General features: G+C 48.3%; 1 protein-coding gene across 1 annotated transcript in view; it reads right to left on the bottom strand.

Moving 5' to 3' along the window:
• Positions 1 to 16482, bottom strand: part of SLCO2A1 (solute carrier organic anion transporter family member 2A1) — a 70334-nt gene that overhangs the window by 31219 nt on the left and 22633 nt on the right. Inside the window, exons 2-3 of the mRNA XM_080673205.1 lie at positions 7144 to 7281; positions 4823 to 4985 (exon numbers count right to left, since the gene is read on the bottom strand). Coding sequence (XP_080529331.1) covers positions 4823 to 4985; positions 7144 to 7281 — 301 coding nt within the window. The remainder of the gene's footprint in view (positions 1 to 4822; positions 4986 to 7143; positions 7282 to 16482) is intronic.

The raw sequence follows: 16482 nt of genomic DNA, 5'->3' as shown, positions 1-16482 counted from the left end.
CCTGTGCACAGCCATTGTCTGCAGGCGGGCAGACTTCCCCTGGACTGGGCTGAGGGCTCTCACAGGTCACACCTAGTCCTCCCAGCCGCTGGTTTCCGAAGACCCTTTCCTGATCTCCTGGGAGAACTGGTCTCCCGCTGGCCTGTTTCCCACCTACCCAAACCTCGCCAGCCTTCCAGAAGTGGTCTTAGAGGCTTTGGCTGGGTAGCTCGCCCTTTCTCCAAAGGCGCCAGCAGGACACATTTCTGGACCACACTGACATTTAGAAAATCTAAACATTCATAAATGTCGGCATGGCCTTTTTAAAATCGACAATTAGTTTGTTAAAGGTCTCTGTGATTCCCACAATGTTCATCCCCTCTTTAATTTTTTTTCCCCCTAAAACACATCGTTACTCTTCATTTCCCATGGTCGTTTCTGGAGTGCTTCAGCTCTACGGGGAAGAACTCAATCAACACGTGGTAATAATCTGGGGGTCATTCCTTATGAGCAACAGATTTCAAATACCACAACAAGGGCAGGCGGAGAGAAGTCTGCTGAACAGCGAATGTGGGCCAGGCAGGCACTCTACCTAAGCTATTTGGTTTGGATTTTCCCCTCAGAGCACCCTGAAAAGGAAGGGGTTATTGTTCCCATTTTACAATGAGGAAACTGAGGCTCAGGAAGGTGAAGCATTGGCTTGCCAAGGAGGCGTGGCAAGGAAATGTTGCGCTGGGAATTGAATGTTGAAGACCATGCTCTTACCCATCACACCAGGCTTGTCCCACCTGAGGATCTGGGAATAGAGCAAAACAGCAGCCTAACCTTCCACAGAGAGAAATCGCATGGCCTCACCTGTGGAATCCCATAGCCTCATCCATATCAAGGGATGGACCCTGCTCCAGACCAGAGCAAAGGACCTACAGTGAGGACCAGGGAGAAGCTGCCTTTAGATGGCCCCAGGACACCCAGCCAGTCAGCCACGAGCTGTCAGACTCCCTCTCCACAGGAAGCATCCTCATTTGTGACCCTAGTTTACCCAGCACAATACACCACCAGTGACAAGAACTATGACTTAATGGCTGCTGCACATGCCAGCTACCAGGCTAAACCCCGAACATTCACCCTCTCAGTCCTCACAGCCCTGCAAGAGGGGATCCATCTCATACAAGGAGGAACTGAGACTCAGAGCTGAGAACAAGGTGGCCAAGGCCACATCATTGGGGAACTTCAATGCCTAGATTCAGACCAGGACCACCTGAATCCAGAAGACCATTCAGATTCATGACTCCATTCAGGGTGGTGCTTTTAATGAAATGCATTTGTTCCTGATGACCTTGCATAATTGAAAACTCAAGTTCCCAGAGGACTACATTTGAAGTAGGAGTCACATTTCAAACTTTTCCCCTGAAGTGAACATTTTTGTTTGGACATATTGGCAAAGCACACACCCATGTTGCCCTGGCACCCAGGGCACAGCCCCAACTACATCCCACAGATGTGGCTCTTGGACCAAAGTCCTCTTCATGCTGCCCCCTGGCACCAGGAAGATGTCCTAAAGGTGGCTCACCCCTGAGCACTTCCAGCTGCTGCTCTGATCCCAGTCAAAGTGGCAGGGACTGCTGTGTCCTATTATTGCAAGTAGGATTTACACAAATAAAATGTGCAACAACAAAAATGCTCATTTCCCTGGCCAGCGATTCCTCCCTGCAGGCCTGAGAGGCAAGCTGTGGCCCCCCTCAAAGTCCCCTCTTCGGCTTCTCTCCAGTGGAGTTTGGCTCAGAGCACTGAGCTCAAGGCAGGAATGGTGGAGAGCAGGGAGGATCATGGTGGGCTGAACCAAGCTGTGGACCATTCCTAACAAGAAGCAGAATGACTGCTTTCAGAGGCCTGCCCGTTTCTAACCATCCTCTGTGGTGGCTGCTCTATGTGAAGCAAATGCCACTGGGATGTAGCTATGGCTGCAAGAAGCCATTTCACCAGGCTAAGTAGGCCACTATGTGTGGCACCTAGCAGGATGCCCTCCCCTTGGCCTGGCCAAAGTGCCCTAGGCTCCCTTGCTGATTTCATTATCCTAGTCTTCATGCTGATGGAACTGGCAGGGACCTCAGGTCTGGAAAGACAGTAGTGCAGTGGGCCTGACCACCCTCTCTGAGAAGACGGCCAGCAATTCCTGACTCTACTTCAGAGCTGGCCTCGTGCCACTTGTCTAGACCAAGGCGGAGAAAGAGCATGGCAGGACACTAGGGTCAGGTCAGTCTTCCTCCTGTGCCTATTTGAAGCAGGACTTAGCCCTTAAACAGTCCAGAAGGATCCAAGGCCACAGTGCATTTATGAGAAATGACTAGTTCACAGGCGATTTACACAGAAGTGGAGAGAAGATTCCCATGACCAGAACCCAGCAGACGTTTCATCACTAGACATCCTTGTTCCTGCTGCATCTTTTTCTATTCCAGCCACCTACCTGTCCCCAGGTAAGACACACAACCTAGAAAAGAATCCCTTCTGTCATAAGTGCTTCATCTCTTGAGCCTGATCTGTACATATGACTTAAAAAAAATAAGTCTGGTACTTACAAACACAAGAATCAATTATTCCCTCAGCACATCCCTGGCTGGCTCACTTATCCTCTTGACATCTCCAACTCCAATACAGTGGACTAAGGAAGAGCATTTATGGACTCGGCCTCTCACTGCTGCTCATCATGAAACCTGTGCCATTTCCCACATTCCTTAAAAGAAGTGCAAATTTATCCGAAGCCAATAAATTATCATAAAATGAGCTCCAAAGCAGTGATGCTCTTGGGGTGCCAAGTAAATGCAAATGCAAAACCATTCTGTATGGCTGTTTTCCAACACAGACCACACAAAAGTTCTACAGGGGAAAAAAACCCCTCTGCAAATGAACCCATGGTCAAATATCATAGAATATACAAGAAAATAATCCACCACAAACAAGAGCAAGCAGACACAAAGCACTGGAGGATTAGCATTCTCAAAACTTGAGCTAAAAGAACAATTGGAAAAAGACTATAAAATAAATACATTTAAAATAATTGAGGAGACCAAAGGAAAACTAGAATTCATAAGGAAATATCAAGGACAAATATCTGTAACGAGGACAGATAGATTTGAAGTATTATAATAACTTTTAGAAATGAAAAAAATTATATAGAGCCATTAAAATTTAAAATGTAAAGGATGGCTTAGACATCAGATTAACATAGCTAGAGAGAGACTAAGTGAACAGAAAGACATACCTGAGGAAATCACCCAGGATGCAGCACAGATGAACAAAACACTAGAAACTATGAAAGAGAAGTTAAGAGACATGGAGACCAGAAATAAAAATGTCCAACATTTTAGAAGAAAGAATGGAGAAAATCTGGGTATCAATATTGGGAACATTTTTGGCTGAAAATTTTTGAGAATGAAAGAAAAACCTTAATCTTCAAAAGAAATAGCACATGGAACTTCCAAAGATAAGTGACAATTAACCCAAACTTAGACACCTTATGGTGGACATGCAGAACAACAAAGAAGAGAGAAAATCTGAAACACAAATAGAGAGAAAAAAACACCAGAATACCTAAAAAGGGAGGAAACTTAGACTGATGAAGAAGTTCCAATATCAAGATAAGCCAGAAGATAGAGGCATGGTACAATGTGCTAAGAGGAAGTAACTAAATTAAATCCTGTTCGTATCTCAAGTATAATTCAAAAGCAAGGGTAAAATTAAGACATTTTCAGACAGAGACTTAGAGATTTTCTTACTAATGTATCCTGATTGTGGTGGTTACACAAATCTTTAAATGTGTTCAAACTTATAGAAAAAATATATATTACAAGAAAATATATATAGTACCACAATTAAAAATAACATAATATACCAAAACCATTATTGGTAATATATACCAAAACCATTGAATTTTACACTTTAAATGGGTGAACTGTATGGTATGTGAATTGTGTCTCAAGAAAACTGTTAAAAAGAAAAAGAAAAAAAGAGGTATCTGAAAGAAAACTGATAAACCATAACGGTCAGCATGTCTGTCTGTTATATTATTTTCTTTATTTAGCTAGTTTGAATTTTTTATATTACAAAATACAATAATTTTTAAAGAACAGGGGAACTCTTACTGGGCAATTCAGTGGTTTTTAACTTCATGTTTATGAATTACCTAAAATCCTCACTCATCTCTCCCTGCCACAGGGCCGATCACTAAGAACCAGAGGCTCCGTGTCACAGAACGGCCACTTGTCTCAGAATCAGGAGGCCTGAGTCTGTCCCTCCCTAACTGACTGGTGTCCACTAGACATCTTTGAGCGCCACGTTCTCATCTTAGACCTCTTCTCTCCTCTTCACAGGAGTCCAGAGGAATCCAATGAGATCATAGTGCAAGTGTATTCTAAACCTAAAGAACGATGGGTGAATGCACCAATGTCAGGAAGTGTTAAATACACAATTAAACATAAAGAAATTCCACAGACCTCATCATGGGCAACGATCTGACCCTCATCCTGCCACACCCATCACAGCACCGTTCACCAGTGTCTCTACTTGTGTGCAATGGATCATTCCTGGCACGAAGCACAGGGAATTACAAAGGAGGTGAGCCATTCACTGCAGGCTCCACCCTCAGCAAGCCAGAGCTGGGACAGTTGCTTCATAGCTCCACCTAATTCTGCATGTCCTGGTTTCAGATGGGCTTTGGGGAGAAACAAAACAATAAAATCCAAGGAAGTTTCTGGTGGGAGAGGACGGCGTGGCTCAGTGTGGTATCCATTGCCCCAGAAGCACCGCCACCAGCTTTGCCTTGGGGTAGGGGTTGGAGGCCGCTTACCGATGCTGCCCAAGGTGTACTGGTAGGGCTCTGAGAGGAAGTGTGGGAGGGTGAGGACGAAGGCACCCGAAGCTAGGAGGAGACCCCCAATGCCAATCAGCCGTGGACGGTGCACCCGGCTGCCAAAGTAGCTGACGAAGATGATGAGGATGGCGTTGCTGATCTGTGGAGAGAGCAGAGGGACCGAGTGAGGCCAGAGACTCTGTCCTCATCCACCCACAATGGAGAGCTGACTGTATCTTTTCCAGGAAAAGCAGAGAGGGAAGAGGCTGCCCAGTGGCAGCTGGGGCCCAGGCAGAGTCCCAGGGTCAGCCTTGCCCAGAGAGTCTCACAGTGGGACAAGCACACACGTTTCAGCTTTCCCCTATTGTCAGAAATTCTTCCCAGCCTCAGCCTTCAAGACTAAACCCAGGGAAGTCTCTAGAGACAATGAAAAGCTCATGGCCTTAATTTCAACCATCTTAGGACCAAGCCCTTTGGGGCAAAATCCAAGTGTGCCTCCCATTCTGGCTGACTCCTGTGTTCCCTCATTAAACTCCCTGAGGACTTGGGCTGGGTAGTCAGAATAGCCACCACGTAACATGCACTATCTCGTTTCATCACGCAGCAACTTTGATTTTACAGACAGAACTGGGGCTCGGAATATTAAGTCACTTGTCCAGGTCCATAAGGTTAGGAAGTGGCTTGAATAGATACTGTCTACGTTTTAACTAAATTAGCCCTACTGCCTCTTGGAGGAGGGGGTTTCTGTCCCAGCAGCTCTGCTACTAACCTGCCCCTGGCCCTCCCTAGGTCTGCTTCCACTTCTATCAATGGGGAACAAGGACTAAAGCAGCCTTACGTCCCTTCCCAGTTGAGCGCACCAGTAACTCCATGTTCCTGGTGCTCACTGGAAGGTGTGCTCTCTGAGCTCCACCCAGAGCCAGGGAAGGGAACCGAAGGTCCCAGCTCGGGGATAAGGGTCATAAATGGTAAAAGGGGTGCTGGCAGATCTTATGACCACAACTGCATCCAAAGACATCACCCTCTGCCCCAGAACATATGTTCGCCTGGATTCGAGGAGCCCTGAATGTCAGCACCCATTGCCCCTGCCCTGTCCACACCACAGTCTCCTCCTGGCTCGAAAAGCAGGTGCCTTGTCTTAGGACATAGGGCCAGAGTCTTGGTACCTGGCTCTTGCCAAGATCACCAATGACCTCCTCATTGCCAAATTCAGTCAGTTCTCAGCTCTCTTCTTACTTGATCTCTCAGCACCATTTGATTCAGTTGAGCATTTCTTTCTTCCTGCAACACTTCTTTCCCTGGTTTTCCATGGCACCACTTCCTCCTAGTCTCCTCCCTCTGGCTGCTCCTTCTCAATCTCCTTGGCTGATTCCTCTTCACTTCCCAGAGCTCAGTCCCTGTACCGCTCTCAGAGCTCAGTCCCTGTACCGCTACTCTGGTCTTGGTGAGCTCATCCAGAACAGGGGGCCTCATGGAAAGAGAAGAGAGGGTTGGCCTGGGAATCCCATCTCCTCACCTGGAGCCACCAAGGTTGCTGCCATGATGGAAGGGCTCTGCTGCCTCCCATGCCTCTTTCTCACTGGCTTCCAGTGACTCCTAGTTGACCCTCCCACCCCTGACCTCTCGGCCCTCTGACTTCCCACCCGACCTCTCAGCCCGCCCTATCTTCTCAAACGTTGATGTGTAGTCACTGAGGAACTGTGTGAAATCCTCATTGCTGGGAGGTCATAGAGATCTGACTTTTCTGGGGGTAAAAGCTCTGGCTTCTGTGATGCTCATAATACTGGAGCTGCTGGGCTTGGGATTGCTCCCACCTGCATGCCTGGGGCTCACCTCCTCCTAGACTGGGGATGGGCAGAGGTCACATAAACTCGTGGGTGGTCACAGAATTCTATTAGAAGTCCAGAATTTTGAGGCAACAGCCCTGCACACCTGGGGCAAGCTGCTGTATTTGCTGAGCCCCAGTGCCCTCCCCTGTCAGGTGGGAGGAGCAAGCAGAGCAACTGCTCACAGGGCTGCTGTGAGGAGGCCCCAGGTCAGGGATCCCAGAACAGTGGGCCTCATGGAAAGAGAAGAGAGAAGCTGAGCCTGGGAACCCCATCTCCTCACCTGGAGCCACCGAGGCTCTGAGCTCAGTGCCTGGTGCCAGGAAGCCTTGGAATTGGTAGCTGCTTGCACCATGCACATTGCACCTGGCTGTCTCCTTTCCCCAGGTGTCTGTCCCAGCTCCCCATTAACTGTTCTTCCTGGACCCCCATCCCAGGCCTCGAGACCAGGGTGCACAAGTGGGGTCTGATGGACCAGAACCTCCTGCTTACCTCATTCAAGCTGGAAATGAGACCCGAGGAAGAACTGGAGAGGCCAAAGCGCTTCTCGATGGTGGTGAGGCTGCTCTTGAAGTAGGCGCTGTACAGGAGCTGGGAGAGCTGCAGGAGGCCATGGCAGAGCACGAACACCTGGGGAGACACCGTGACCCGTGAGGCCCCTGGACAGTGAGCCCTGGCTGCCCCCCCTGGGCCTTCCATTTTGTTTCTGCTCTGTTTTCTCACCTGTTACTTAGAAACACTGATTTGGTCAGGCGGTCCTGAGGGTGAAATGCCACAATCGTCACATCAGGTTTCTCCTGGGACTCAGTGCGCTCTCAGCCATTCATTTCCACCATCCCTGCCGTTCTTATCACTGCGGCCATAAACGGCCCAGTAAACTAGGAGTGGAGAAGCACTTCTGGGAAAGGCCTGACTAATCAGCCACATCACTTGACTTGTTTTCTGACAGCATCTCAATGCCCTGTGGGCTGCTGCTGTCCTTCCTCCTGTCCTGTGAGGGCTGAAGTCACTCTCCAGCCAAGTCAGGTCACTCCCAGGGCCCTGACACACCCCAGGCCACAGTGTTTCACTCCTCTTGGCCTGTCCTCCATTCCCCTGACTCCAGCAACATCTGTGCACAGGCCCACCTCTGATACCCCCGTGACTCACCAGGATAGGTGCACAAATCACCTGGTTATAATGAATGTCTCAAGCTTGTTATCGCCTCTATCAGGACTACCTGTGATTGTGCTGGCTCTTTCCCTGGATGAGTGATAAGGCCTTGTCTCTGCATTTTATCCTGCCATATACCCTGTCATATGGGGATGAGTAAATGTGAATTCTGTGGTTATTGAGGACAGATGCACAGCAGGGAGGGTGGCATCTGGAATCAGCTGCAGGCTGAACCCGGGGCCCTCCTTGGTTCTCGGCTGTTGGGCAGGGCCCGAGCAGGTTCGGAAGCAGGAGTCGTACATCCCCGAGCCCCCTGGAAGGTGCCCCTTCTGGAGACTGCACTGCTTTTCCAGGGAAGGGTGGGGTGCGGTACGTTTCATAGTCTGCCAACGTTCCTCTTAATTGAACGCCTGGCGTCTCAGGAGAACAACGGGGGCTCCACCTTCATTGCTGTTTCCTTGCAAAGCTAATCCTGCCCCCTCTGCAGGGGCCCCGCTCCAGGCTGTGGGATCAGAGCTGACATTCTCTCTCCTACCTGCCAGGGCAGAGCCTTTGTGAGGCCAGCCTGGGGCTCCCGGATAGTGAGGGAGAGAGTGACAGGGTTTGCCCAGGTCACTGTTTTCCATGGACACAGGGCATCTGAGCATGCTCAAGCCCCAAGTCCCTGGTCCAAGCCAAATCCAGTGAAGAGGCAATTGGATCTTGGATGCCTTGCCAGATCCTCTTCTTCTGACCATGCCCTAAAGGCTAATGCCCCCCAAATTCCATCTGTTGGATGTGTCCACATGGACACTCTCAGACCCCTTAGCCTAATCATTTCCCAAATAGGGCTCACCGTTCTTCCCCACAAATCTCTCCAGTTTCCCTTCATTCTCATTATTGCCATTCAGTTCCCTAAGCCAGAAACCTGGAATCCTCCTAGATGCCCCTATTCCTCATCCCTTGGCATTTGGTGCCACTGCTAAGCCCTGTGATGTCTTCTTGGTGTCTCTCAAGCTTGACCTGCCCTGCGTCTCCTTGTTATGCATTGCCTCATGCCCTCCCCTCTCTCCCTGGCTTACTGTAACAGCCTCTCACAGGTCTGTCTGCCCATCAAAGCTCCCCCCAACCCCACTCCAGAAAGAGCTGACTCAAATACAAACGTGAGCAGGTGACACCCAAATTAACACCTTTCACTGGCTCCCCACTTCCTACAAGATAAAAACGAATGTCCTTGACATGGTATCCAAGACGTGACACGTCCTAGACCTCGACGGACTCTGGCTTCATACTCTGTTGTGGCTGATTGTATTTTACAAAGATGGCGACGCCAATCTCCTGTCCCACATACACCTCTTACAATGTGACAATGACATTCCTTCATCAAAAGATGGAGTCTCTGTTCCCTTCCCTTCAATATGGTCAGTCTTAGCTGCTTGCTTCTTATGAAGAAAATAAAGCAAAAATGATGCTGTGCAGCCTCTGAGGCTAAGTCCTGAACATCGACAGGAAATCTACCCTGCTCTTTCTCTTTCGGGACCCTTAGAACACAGACATCACATTATAAGGGAGCCCAGGCTTCCTACATATGAAAAGGCCACAGTTGGTGTTCCAGGTTACAACTCCAGCTAGTTTCAGCCTGCAGCCAGCATTATGTTACCGAGCGAGCCTTTGGAGGATTCCAGCCCATTTTTGATATCAAGAGGAACAGAATGAGCTATCCCCACTGAGCCTTAAATAGAGGGCAGATTGAATAAGCAAACTAAATGCTGTCATCATTTTAAGCACTAAGTTAGGGGTCGCTTTGTTACACAGCACTAGGTAGCTGCAACACCTGCTGCCACACACCTTGCCCTTCAAACTTCTTCAAGGTCATACTATTCAAGTTCCCCACAGCACACATTCATTGTCTGCGTATTTGCTCACAATCTGTGCAGAATCATCTTTCCCTTATTTGTCTAGATCAGGGGTCCTCAAACTTTTTAAACAGGGGGCCAGTTCACTGTCCCTCAGACCGTTGGAGGGCCAGACTATAGTTTAAAAAAAACAACTATGAACAAATTCCTATGCACACTGCAGGCCCGGGATGAGTTGGCTGCTAAGAAGGACAGGCAGCGGCACCCGGCGGGCTGCATGTGTCCCACGTGCTGTGGTTTGAGGACCCCTGGTCTAGATAGTTCTTCCTCACCCTTCAGGGACCCCTTGCTAGCCTGGGGCTAGTTCAAGGTTGCTTCTAAAAATCCCAGCAGCCTGCTGCTGACTTCTGCACAGAGGCACCTTGATGGCTTCGGTGCATGGCTGACATTAAGGACAGCATTCAGCAGAGGAGTGAGGGCCTAGGGGAGACACAATGAGGGTTGGACTGAAGGCCAGCACAGTGGGGACTTAGGGGGGAGCCCATCAGGGGCTCTTGCATAGGCTGAGTTGACAAGGCTGTCCATGATTCGAGGTGGAAGAAAAGGGGCAGCATTCTAGCCTGAGGGCCTGGAAGAGGGCAACACCATGTGTGGAGACGGGGAGGTGGGGGCGCGGGGAGGCAGGAAGAGGAGTATCCATGGATAGGGAGACAGTGAGTTCAGTTTCGGAACACCTGAATTTCTGAGCATAAAGCTCAAAAGGACCAGTCTCCTTCTAACCAAATTAGCAATTAATTAGCAGGAGTGACTAATCCCTACCAAATTACCCAGGAGTCTCATGAGAGGAAGGTAAGGACAGTAGAAGAAAATAATCTGTCTCAGATCTTTTCCTGAAAGACATGCCATTGCTCTTTCCCGTAAATACAGAAATTCCCCATTTTCTCCCTCCAAACACTAGGTGGAAGGCTCCGCCTCCAGTCAGCTGGCACCTTTCCACGCCCCACACGCCTTCACCTCTCCGCCAGCTTTTGGCCACTGCAGCCTGTCAGGTCTGGTACCCTACGGGCGCCCTGGCGGAAGTGCTGGCATGTATCTGGGCCATCAGGTTCTAATGGATTCAGCAGATGGAGGAGAATGAGATGTGTGACTACAAGGAAGGGGAGAGCAAGAAGAAAATGCCAGGAAAAGAGAAAGAAGTGAGTGGATAGTTCCCACAGAGCTTTCTGACCAGAGTCACTCAGGGTCATCACAGCCACCTGGTCCCTCCTACTGCCTACCGAGCACCGGCGGGCCGGACCCTGGGACCACGACCCAGGCTGCTCGAACTTACCGAGGACCTGACCCATGGCCAGCATGAGATGAAGCGACAAACCCCCGACACAATGCAGAACCAGAAACCACCCCTGGAGAACATGGGGTTTGAGAGTCTATGTAGATGGACTGGTGGGAGAAGGAGAAGGTTTGCTGGTTGGGTTGCATCCCACCTCCACCATCATTTAGATCGTATAGTCTTACAGGCTTTGATGGTCTGAGTTTGGGAGTCAAACAAACCTCGGTTCATGTGCGGACTTAGGGCTACATATTTGTCCTGACAGTGGTTTCCCCCTCACAAAGGGGAGCTATAATAATGCCTGTTCACACTGCTGTTGTAAGGCTTGCATGAGAGAGGGTCTCTACAGCACCTGGCACCCTGGCCAGCCCACACACTGAGGGGATATGTATTAAGCTGCGACTTCTCCCACTGGCTCCTCTGGCCCAAGTAAGGGAACCTCTCTCATGCTTTCAAGTTTCCTGCGGCATGAGAACTCGAGGACAGAAGTTCCCACAGTGTGCACACAGAGTGTCACTTGCTTGAGATGCTTTAAGTTTAAAGGATTCCCAGGAGAAAAATGTTTGAAAACGTTGCATATTATAATCTTCCCTCATGAATATTTATAGTTCACATTAGCATTTTAAAGGTTCTGAGAAAACTTTCAGTAAAGACCTGATTAACTTTCTTTTACCCAAATTTCTCCATACTTTAACCATGCAACCCCCTCAACACATACACATTTTAAAATTATATATAACAGATACTAGTATTCTGCAAAATATACTGAGGGAAAGATACCATGTTCCTTTCAGAAAGCAGCTTATGGTAGAATCTGAGTCCTGTGATTTCTTCATAAAAGAAAAATAAAATAAAGATATATTACATGGGCTGTATTATCTTCTTTAAAATAACATGCCATAGTTTTCGATCTCCTCAGTCTACTTTTTTTTAAGCACTGTTGCTTACTAATACGTTCGTTTATATCATACGTTAGATTTCTCACTATTTGACATCTCCCTTCACCAGGATGTAGACTTCATGGAGGAAAGATAACATGTTTTTTAGGGTGCCATATTCCCATTGCCTGGTCCATACTTGGGGCTGAACCCTTGCTCCAGAATATTCAACCAGCAGAATAGCTGTTTGCTCCAATGATCTGTCCTCACTCCTTTGTGAATTCCCCGGTCAGCATTGCCTCCCATCAGTCTACATGCCACAAAACTTACAAAGCACAAAACTAGCTTAGCTGCCCCACTTATTTACTTGGATCAGCTCTAACTTATTTTTGGATATTTCTAAACCCAAACTAAAAAGTTAAAAATTTGTGTTTATGTACGAAGGGACTATCTGGGGTGGTAGAAATATTTTATATTTTGATCATGGTGGTATTTACACAGGTGAACACATTTGTCAAAGCTTCTCAATCATTTAAAATCTGTGCACTTTATTATATGTAAATGATATCTCAATAAAGTTGACCTAAGAAAATATTAATTTTAAAAAGATTTGCAACCATGCAGTATTCAACATAATGTTCTTAGGCTTAGAGGGAATTCCACAGACCTAACAAAAAAAATATTATGAGCATTGCAATGTCATTGGAATAAATTTGTTTATTCAAAGAACCCACTTTGAAAGAGTCAAAACCCATGTAAATATCTAAGTGTGTGTGTATGTGTGTGCTAATGTAAACATCTATGTGTTAAAGCTATAGGTCTTCAGGCCCATGTTGCAGAAGGAAGCTCGTAGAGAATGCTAACGCCGGGGGAAGAGCATTCTTGCATGGCATGATGGGCGGGCAGCTCTAAGACCACAAATGCTCGGGCTCACAGCTCCCCTCTTTCTCCAGTCCTAGGGAGTATGAAGAGGAAGTTGGAGAGGAAGGAAGCAGGGAAAATTGGAGCGGTCGTAAAGATCCTTCCTCTAATAAAGAGGAATCTTTTTTCCACCTGTGCCAAAGAGCTAAGAAAGGCTGAAGAGATGTTGAGATGCCAAGTGAAGGCTCAGCGTGGGACCCCAAGCCCCTGCCAAGCTTCAGAGATGTAAGTATTACCCTAAAGGGGAACCCATAAAAACCAGGAGGGAAACCCTCGCAGCTCAGGAGGAAAGAGAAGGGTCAATGTGCAGCCTAGACCTGGTTTCCTTTGCTCACATATTCATGAGCCTCTTTTCCAAACTAAACATTGGTGCTATGACCTGAGGCATCTAATGATGGTGCTAGGACACGTGGCAGAAGTTCTGAAATGTGATCCCTGTAGGGTATTACCTGTTTAACCACTGGTTCTGCTGCCAACCAACTCTGATTTTGTCCACATGCAACACTCTAGAACATTCTGTGCCTTATGTCCCCTAGAATGTAGAGAGAAAACCACTCATAAGCTGGAGATGGGGCTGGACTGTGACACAGCCTGTGACCTCTTAGTTGGGAACAACTGCTTCTATCCATAAGTGACGTCTGCCAGCAATCTAAATGAAACTATTCTTCAGAAAGAAGGAAGGAAGAGCCCAGACAGCATGGCTCAGTGGTTGAGCACTGACCGGTCAGGGCATATGCCCGGGTTGCTGGCTTGGTCCCCGGGGTGGGGCGGGGGGGGGGGGGGATGTAGGAGGCAGCCAATCAATGATTCTTTTTCATCATTAATGTTTCTATCTCCCTCTCCCTCTCCCTTCCTCTCTGAAATCAATAAAAATATATTTTTTAAAAAAGGGAGGAAGAGAGGTAGAAAGGTAAGGAGGGAGAAGCGGGGATGGGGAGGAAAGAAAAGGAAAGAGGGAGGGGGAGAGAGAGAGAAAAAAAGAGCACAAGGAAACCTCCTAGTCCCCCCTCCCCAGCAATGCAAGGAGAGTTCAGGGTGTAGTGTGTGCCAAGGTCCACCGATGTTTTCTGAGTGAGGGAGACTTAGAGGTGCCTCTTGCTCTAGTTTCTTCACCCTCTGGGAGTCAAAATCTGGCCCCAGAGTCCATTCTGCTTCTTCTCTCCCTAGGCTGGAGCTGACTATACCCCAGACAGGCAGGAACATCTCCAAGGCTCGCATATCTCTTGGGAAACCCCAGAACAGCGTAGCCACGCTGACAACTCAATTTGAGTAACACTTGGCATTCAAAAGCCCCTTTTCACAGTCAGCCCCTGTGTAATCATAAATCCATTTACATTTCTTTGCACTGCTTCATTCTTTCCCCTGTCAGTGTATTGCATGCACATGCGTGAAATATCAAGTAACGTGCAAGGGCTTAGAATGACGAGACTCAGCCCTATCCCACAGCTCAGGCCAACCTACCATACTGCAGTTCAGGGACCACCACCTCTGGTTTGAGTTTTTCTGTGGATTACATGCACACATCTCAAAACGATATGCTTGTTCTGCAATTTCTTGATTTATCCGTTTAGACGGAAACCATTACAGAAGAGGATTTAGGTCACTTGTTCTTGCATGTCCCACCCCTCTCCCTACTCCTCCTAACTTTTAATGGTTCTATCAGTATTTGCATCATGATCGGGTCACTTCACTTGGCAAGTGAAGCAAGCTGGGAGCTGCGAGGGGCGGGGCTTCCCTCCTGTGTACACACCCTCACTAGCTGACTTTCTATCCACTCACAATCTCGCTCCCTTTCTTTCTTTCTTTTATTGGTTTTCACCATTGTTTTTTTTTTTTTTACTCAATACTTTCATTATAATGAGGATGTTGGAGATGAGGGATCTCAAACATGTGCCAGTCTGTCTTCTTAAATTATTAACCTAATCTATTTTCTGCTGCTAAGTCTAGCAAACAAATTAATAATTCTGTCCCCATGTTTTCAATGGGGGGGGGGGGGAAGTAGCATACACTTGTCAGTGGACTAAGAAGTCAAACTCAAAAGTGTATCCAAGTCCTTCTCCGCAGCCGTCCTTCCCGGCCCAACCCACTACACCCAAGCATCCTGATAAACACTTATTTGACTGGAATCTTCCAAAGTGGTTGGTGTGTCTCCAGGGAAAGGCACATGGCCAGAATGGTGCTGGCTCTGGCCCATCTCCACTTAATATTTCTATTTTTCAGTTTCTCTACCCTCATAACCCATTCGCAGACCATGCGGGCAGTTCCCCAAATGGGTAAGACCTGGGAGGTGAGGTTTGGGGCTCAAGAGGCCCTAAGGCAATGGAGACAAAGAAGGGAACTCAGAAAGGGTGACTTCTGGCAGCTTCCCATCCACTTCAGAGATGCAGACATTTGAAAGGGGCGGAGGACTCCTCTGAGGCCCACTGAGAGGCCCCTCAGAGCTGGCAGGAAGCGGGAGGTCATTTCTCCCTGTCCTTCCAAAAGAAGAAGAAGGAAACAAAGCAAAGACGACGCTGTGTCTTGGAAGGAAGGCCGTCTTTAACCAGTCGGCCTGCTTATTACCCTTCTGTACCTTAGGCAGGGTGTGACCTAGGATCGCAATCATGGCCTGGTGGCCCCAGAAAAGAATGCCTCTTTTAAGAAGTGATTCAGGAAATCGAATACGTTCCCATGCAGGAAGAATGCCTGAACCAGATAAAGCTCAGAGATTCCAAACAGCCAGCCTCCGGTCAAAGTCGGTGGTATTCACAGCAGCGTTATTAGTATCATTACAAACTAGAAGAAGCCTTTAATAAGACAGGGTCCTGGAAGGCCTTGGGAGGATAAAAATCTGAGCAATCTAAAAAGAAAACAAAACACAGATTTCCATTGCAGCTTCATTGTTCCTTAAGAGGGAAGTTGAAGAGTTGGAACTGGGAGGGGAGGCCAGTTGAGCCAGACCCGGCAGTTCCCACTGTCCCGTGCAACTTTTCTCTCCAGCATCGCCACTGCCGGCCTCTCCGGGTTCTCCTACTATGACCCCTGTTGGAAGCCACCCATTGCCTTCACTAGCAGAGAGGTGTAGACAAGGTACCTGGAAGGCTGGTCAACCTTGAAGCTCCAAAAGGTCAGAGCCAACCACCCACTGTCTAGTTGAGACAAAGAGAGCTAAGCAACTTCCACCTTCTAGTTTTATGTAAATTCTTGCTGATTGGCTATTATTGGAATTGCCTGCCTAAAGGCTATGGGTGTATCCCATAGTCTTAATAAAAGGGATAGCAAGGCCAGAGCGGGGTGGAGTCCTTCCCCTTGAGTTGGGCTCCCGCCTGGCCCCCAATATTTCCAAATTAATATTTTCTAGTCTCATTTGTGTGCGGCCTCCTCCAGAGCCCGAACCCTGAACCTGAACCCTGAACCACGCAGGACATGGTGGGGACACTCGCAACTGGCAGCCCAACGTGGGGCACTCGCAGACCCCAAAGGCCACTGTCTGAGGCCTGCGACAGCCACGTCAGGGAGGACTGGAGCCCTCCTCAACTCCAGGCCTTTCACTAAACTGCATCCCACACGTTTTGACTCTAACTCCCAATCTGTTACTGAAATTCCTGCCCCAAAGCGTTACTGTTACCTCACACTGAGCCCCCTCTCAATTCTGGTTCTTGCACTAGTGGGTGCTTCAACCTCCAAACCAACCCTTGAATCCACCCCACGCTCTCCATCTCCACTGCAGCCCTCC

Source organism: Plecotus auritus (assembly GCF_963455305.1).
Source record: "Plecotus auritus genome assembly, chromosome: 6".
Classification (NCBI taxonomy): Eukaryota; Metazoa; Chordata; class Mammalia; order Chiroptera; family Vespertilionidae; genus Plecotus; species Plecotus auritus.
This window is presented reverse-complemented; position numbering and strand designations above follow the sequence as displayed.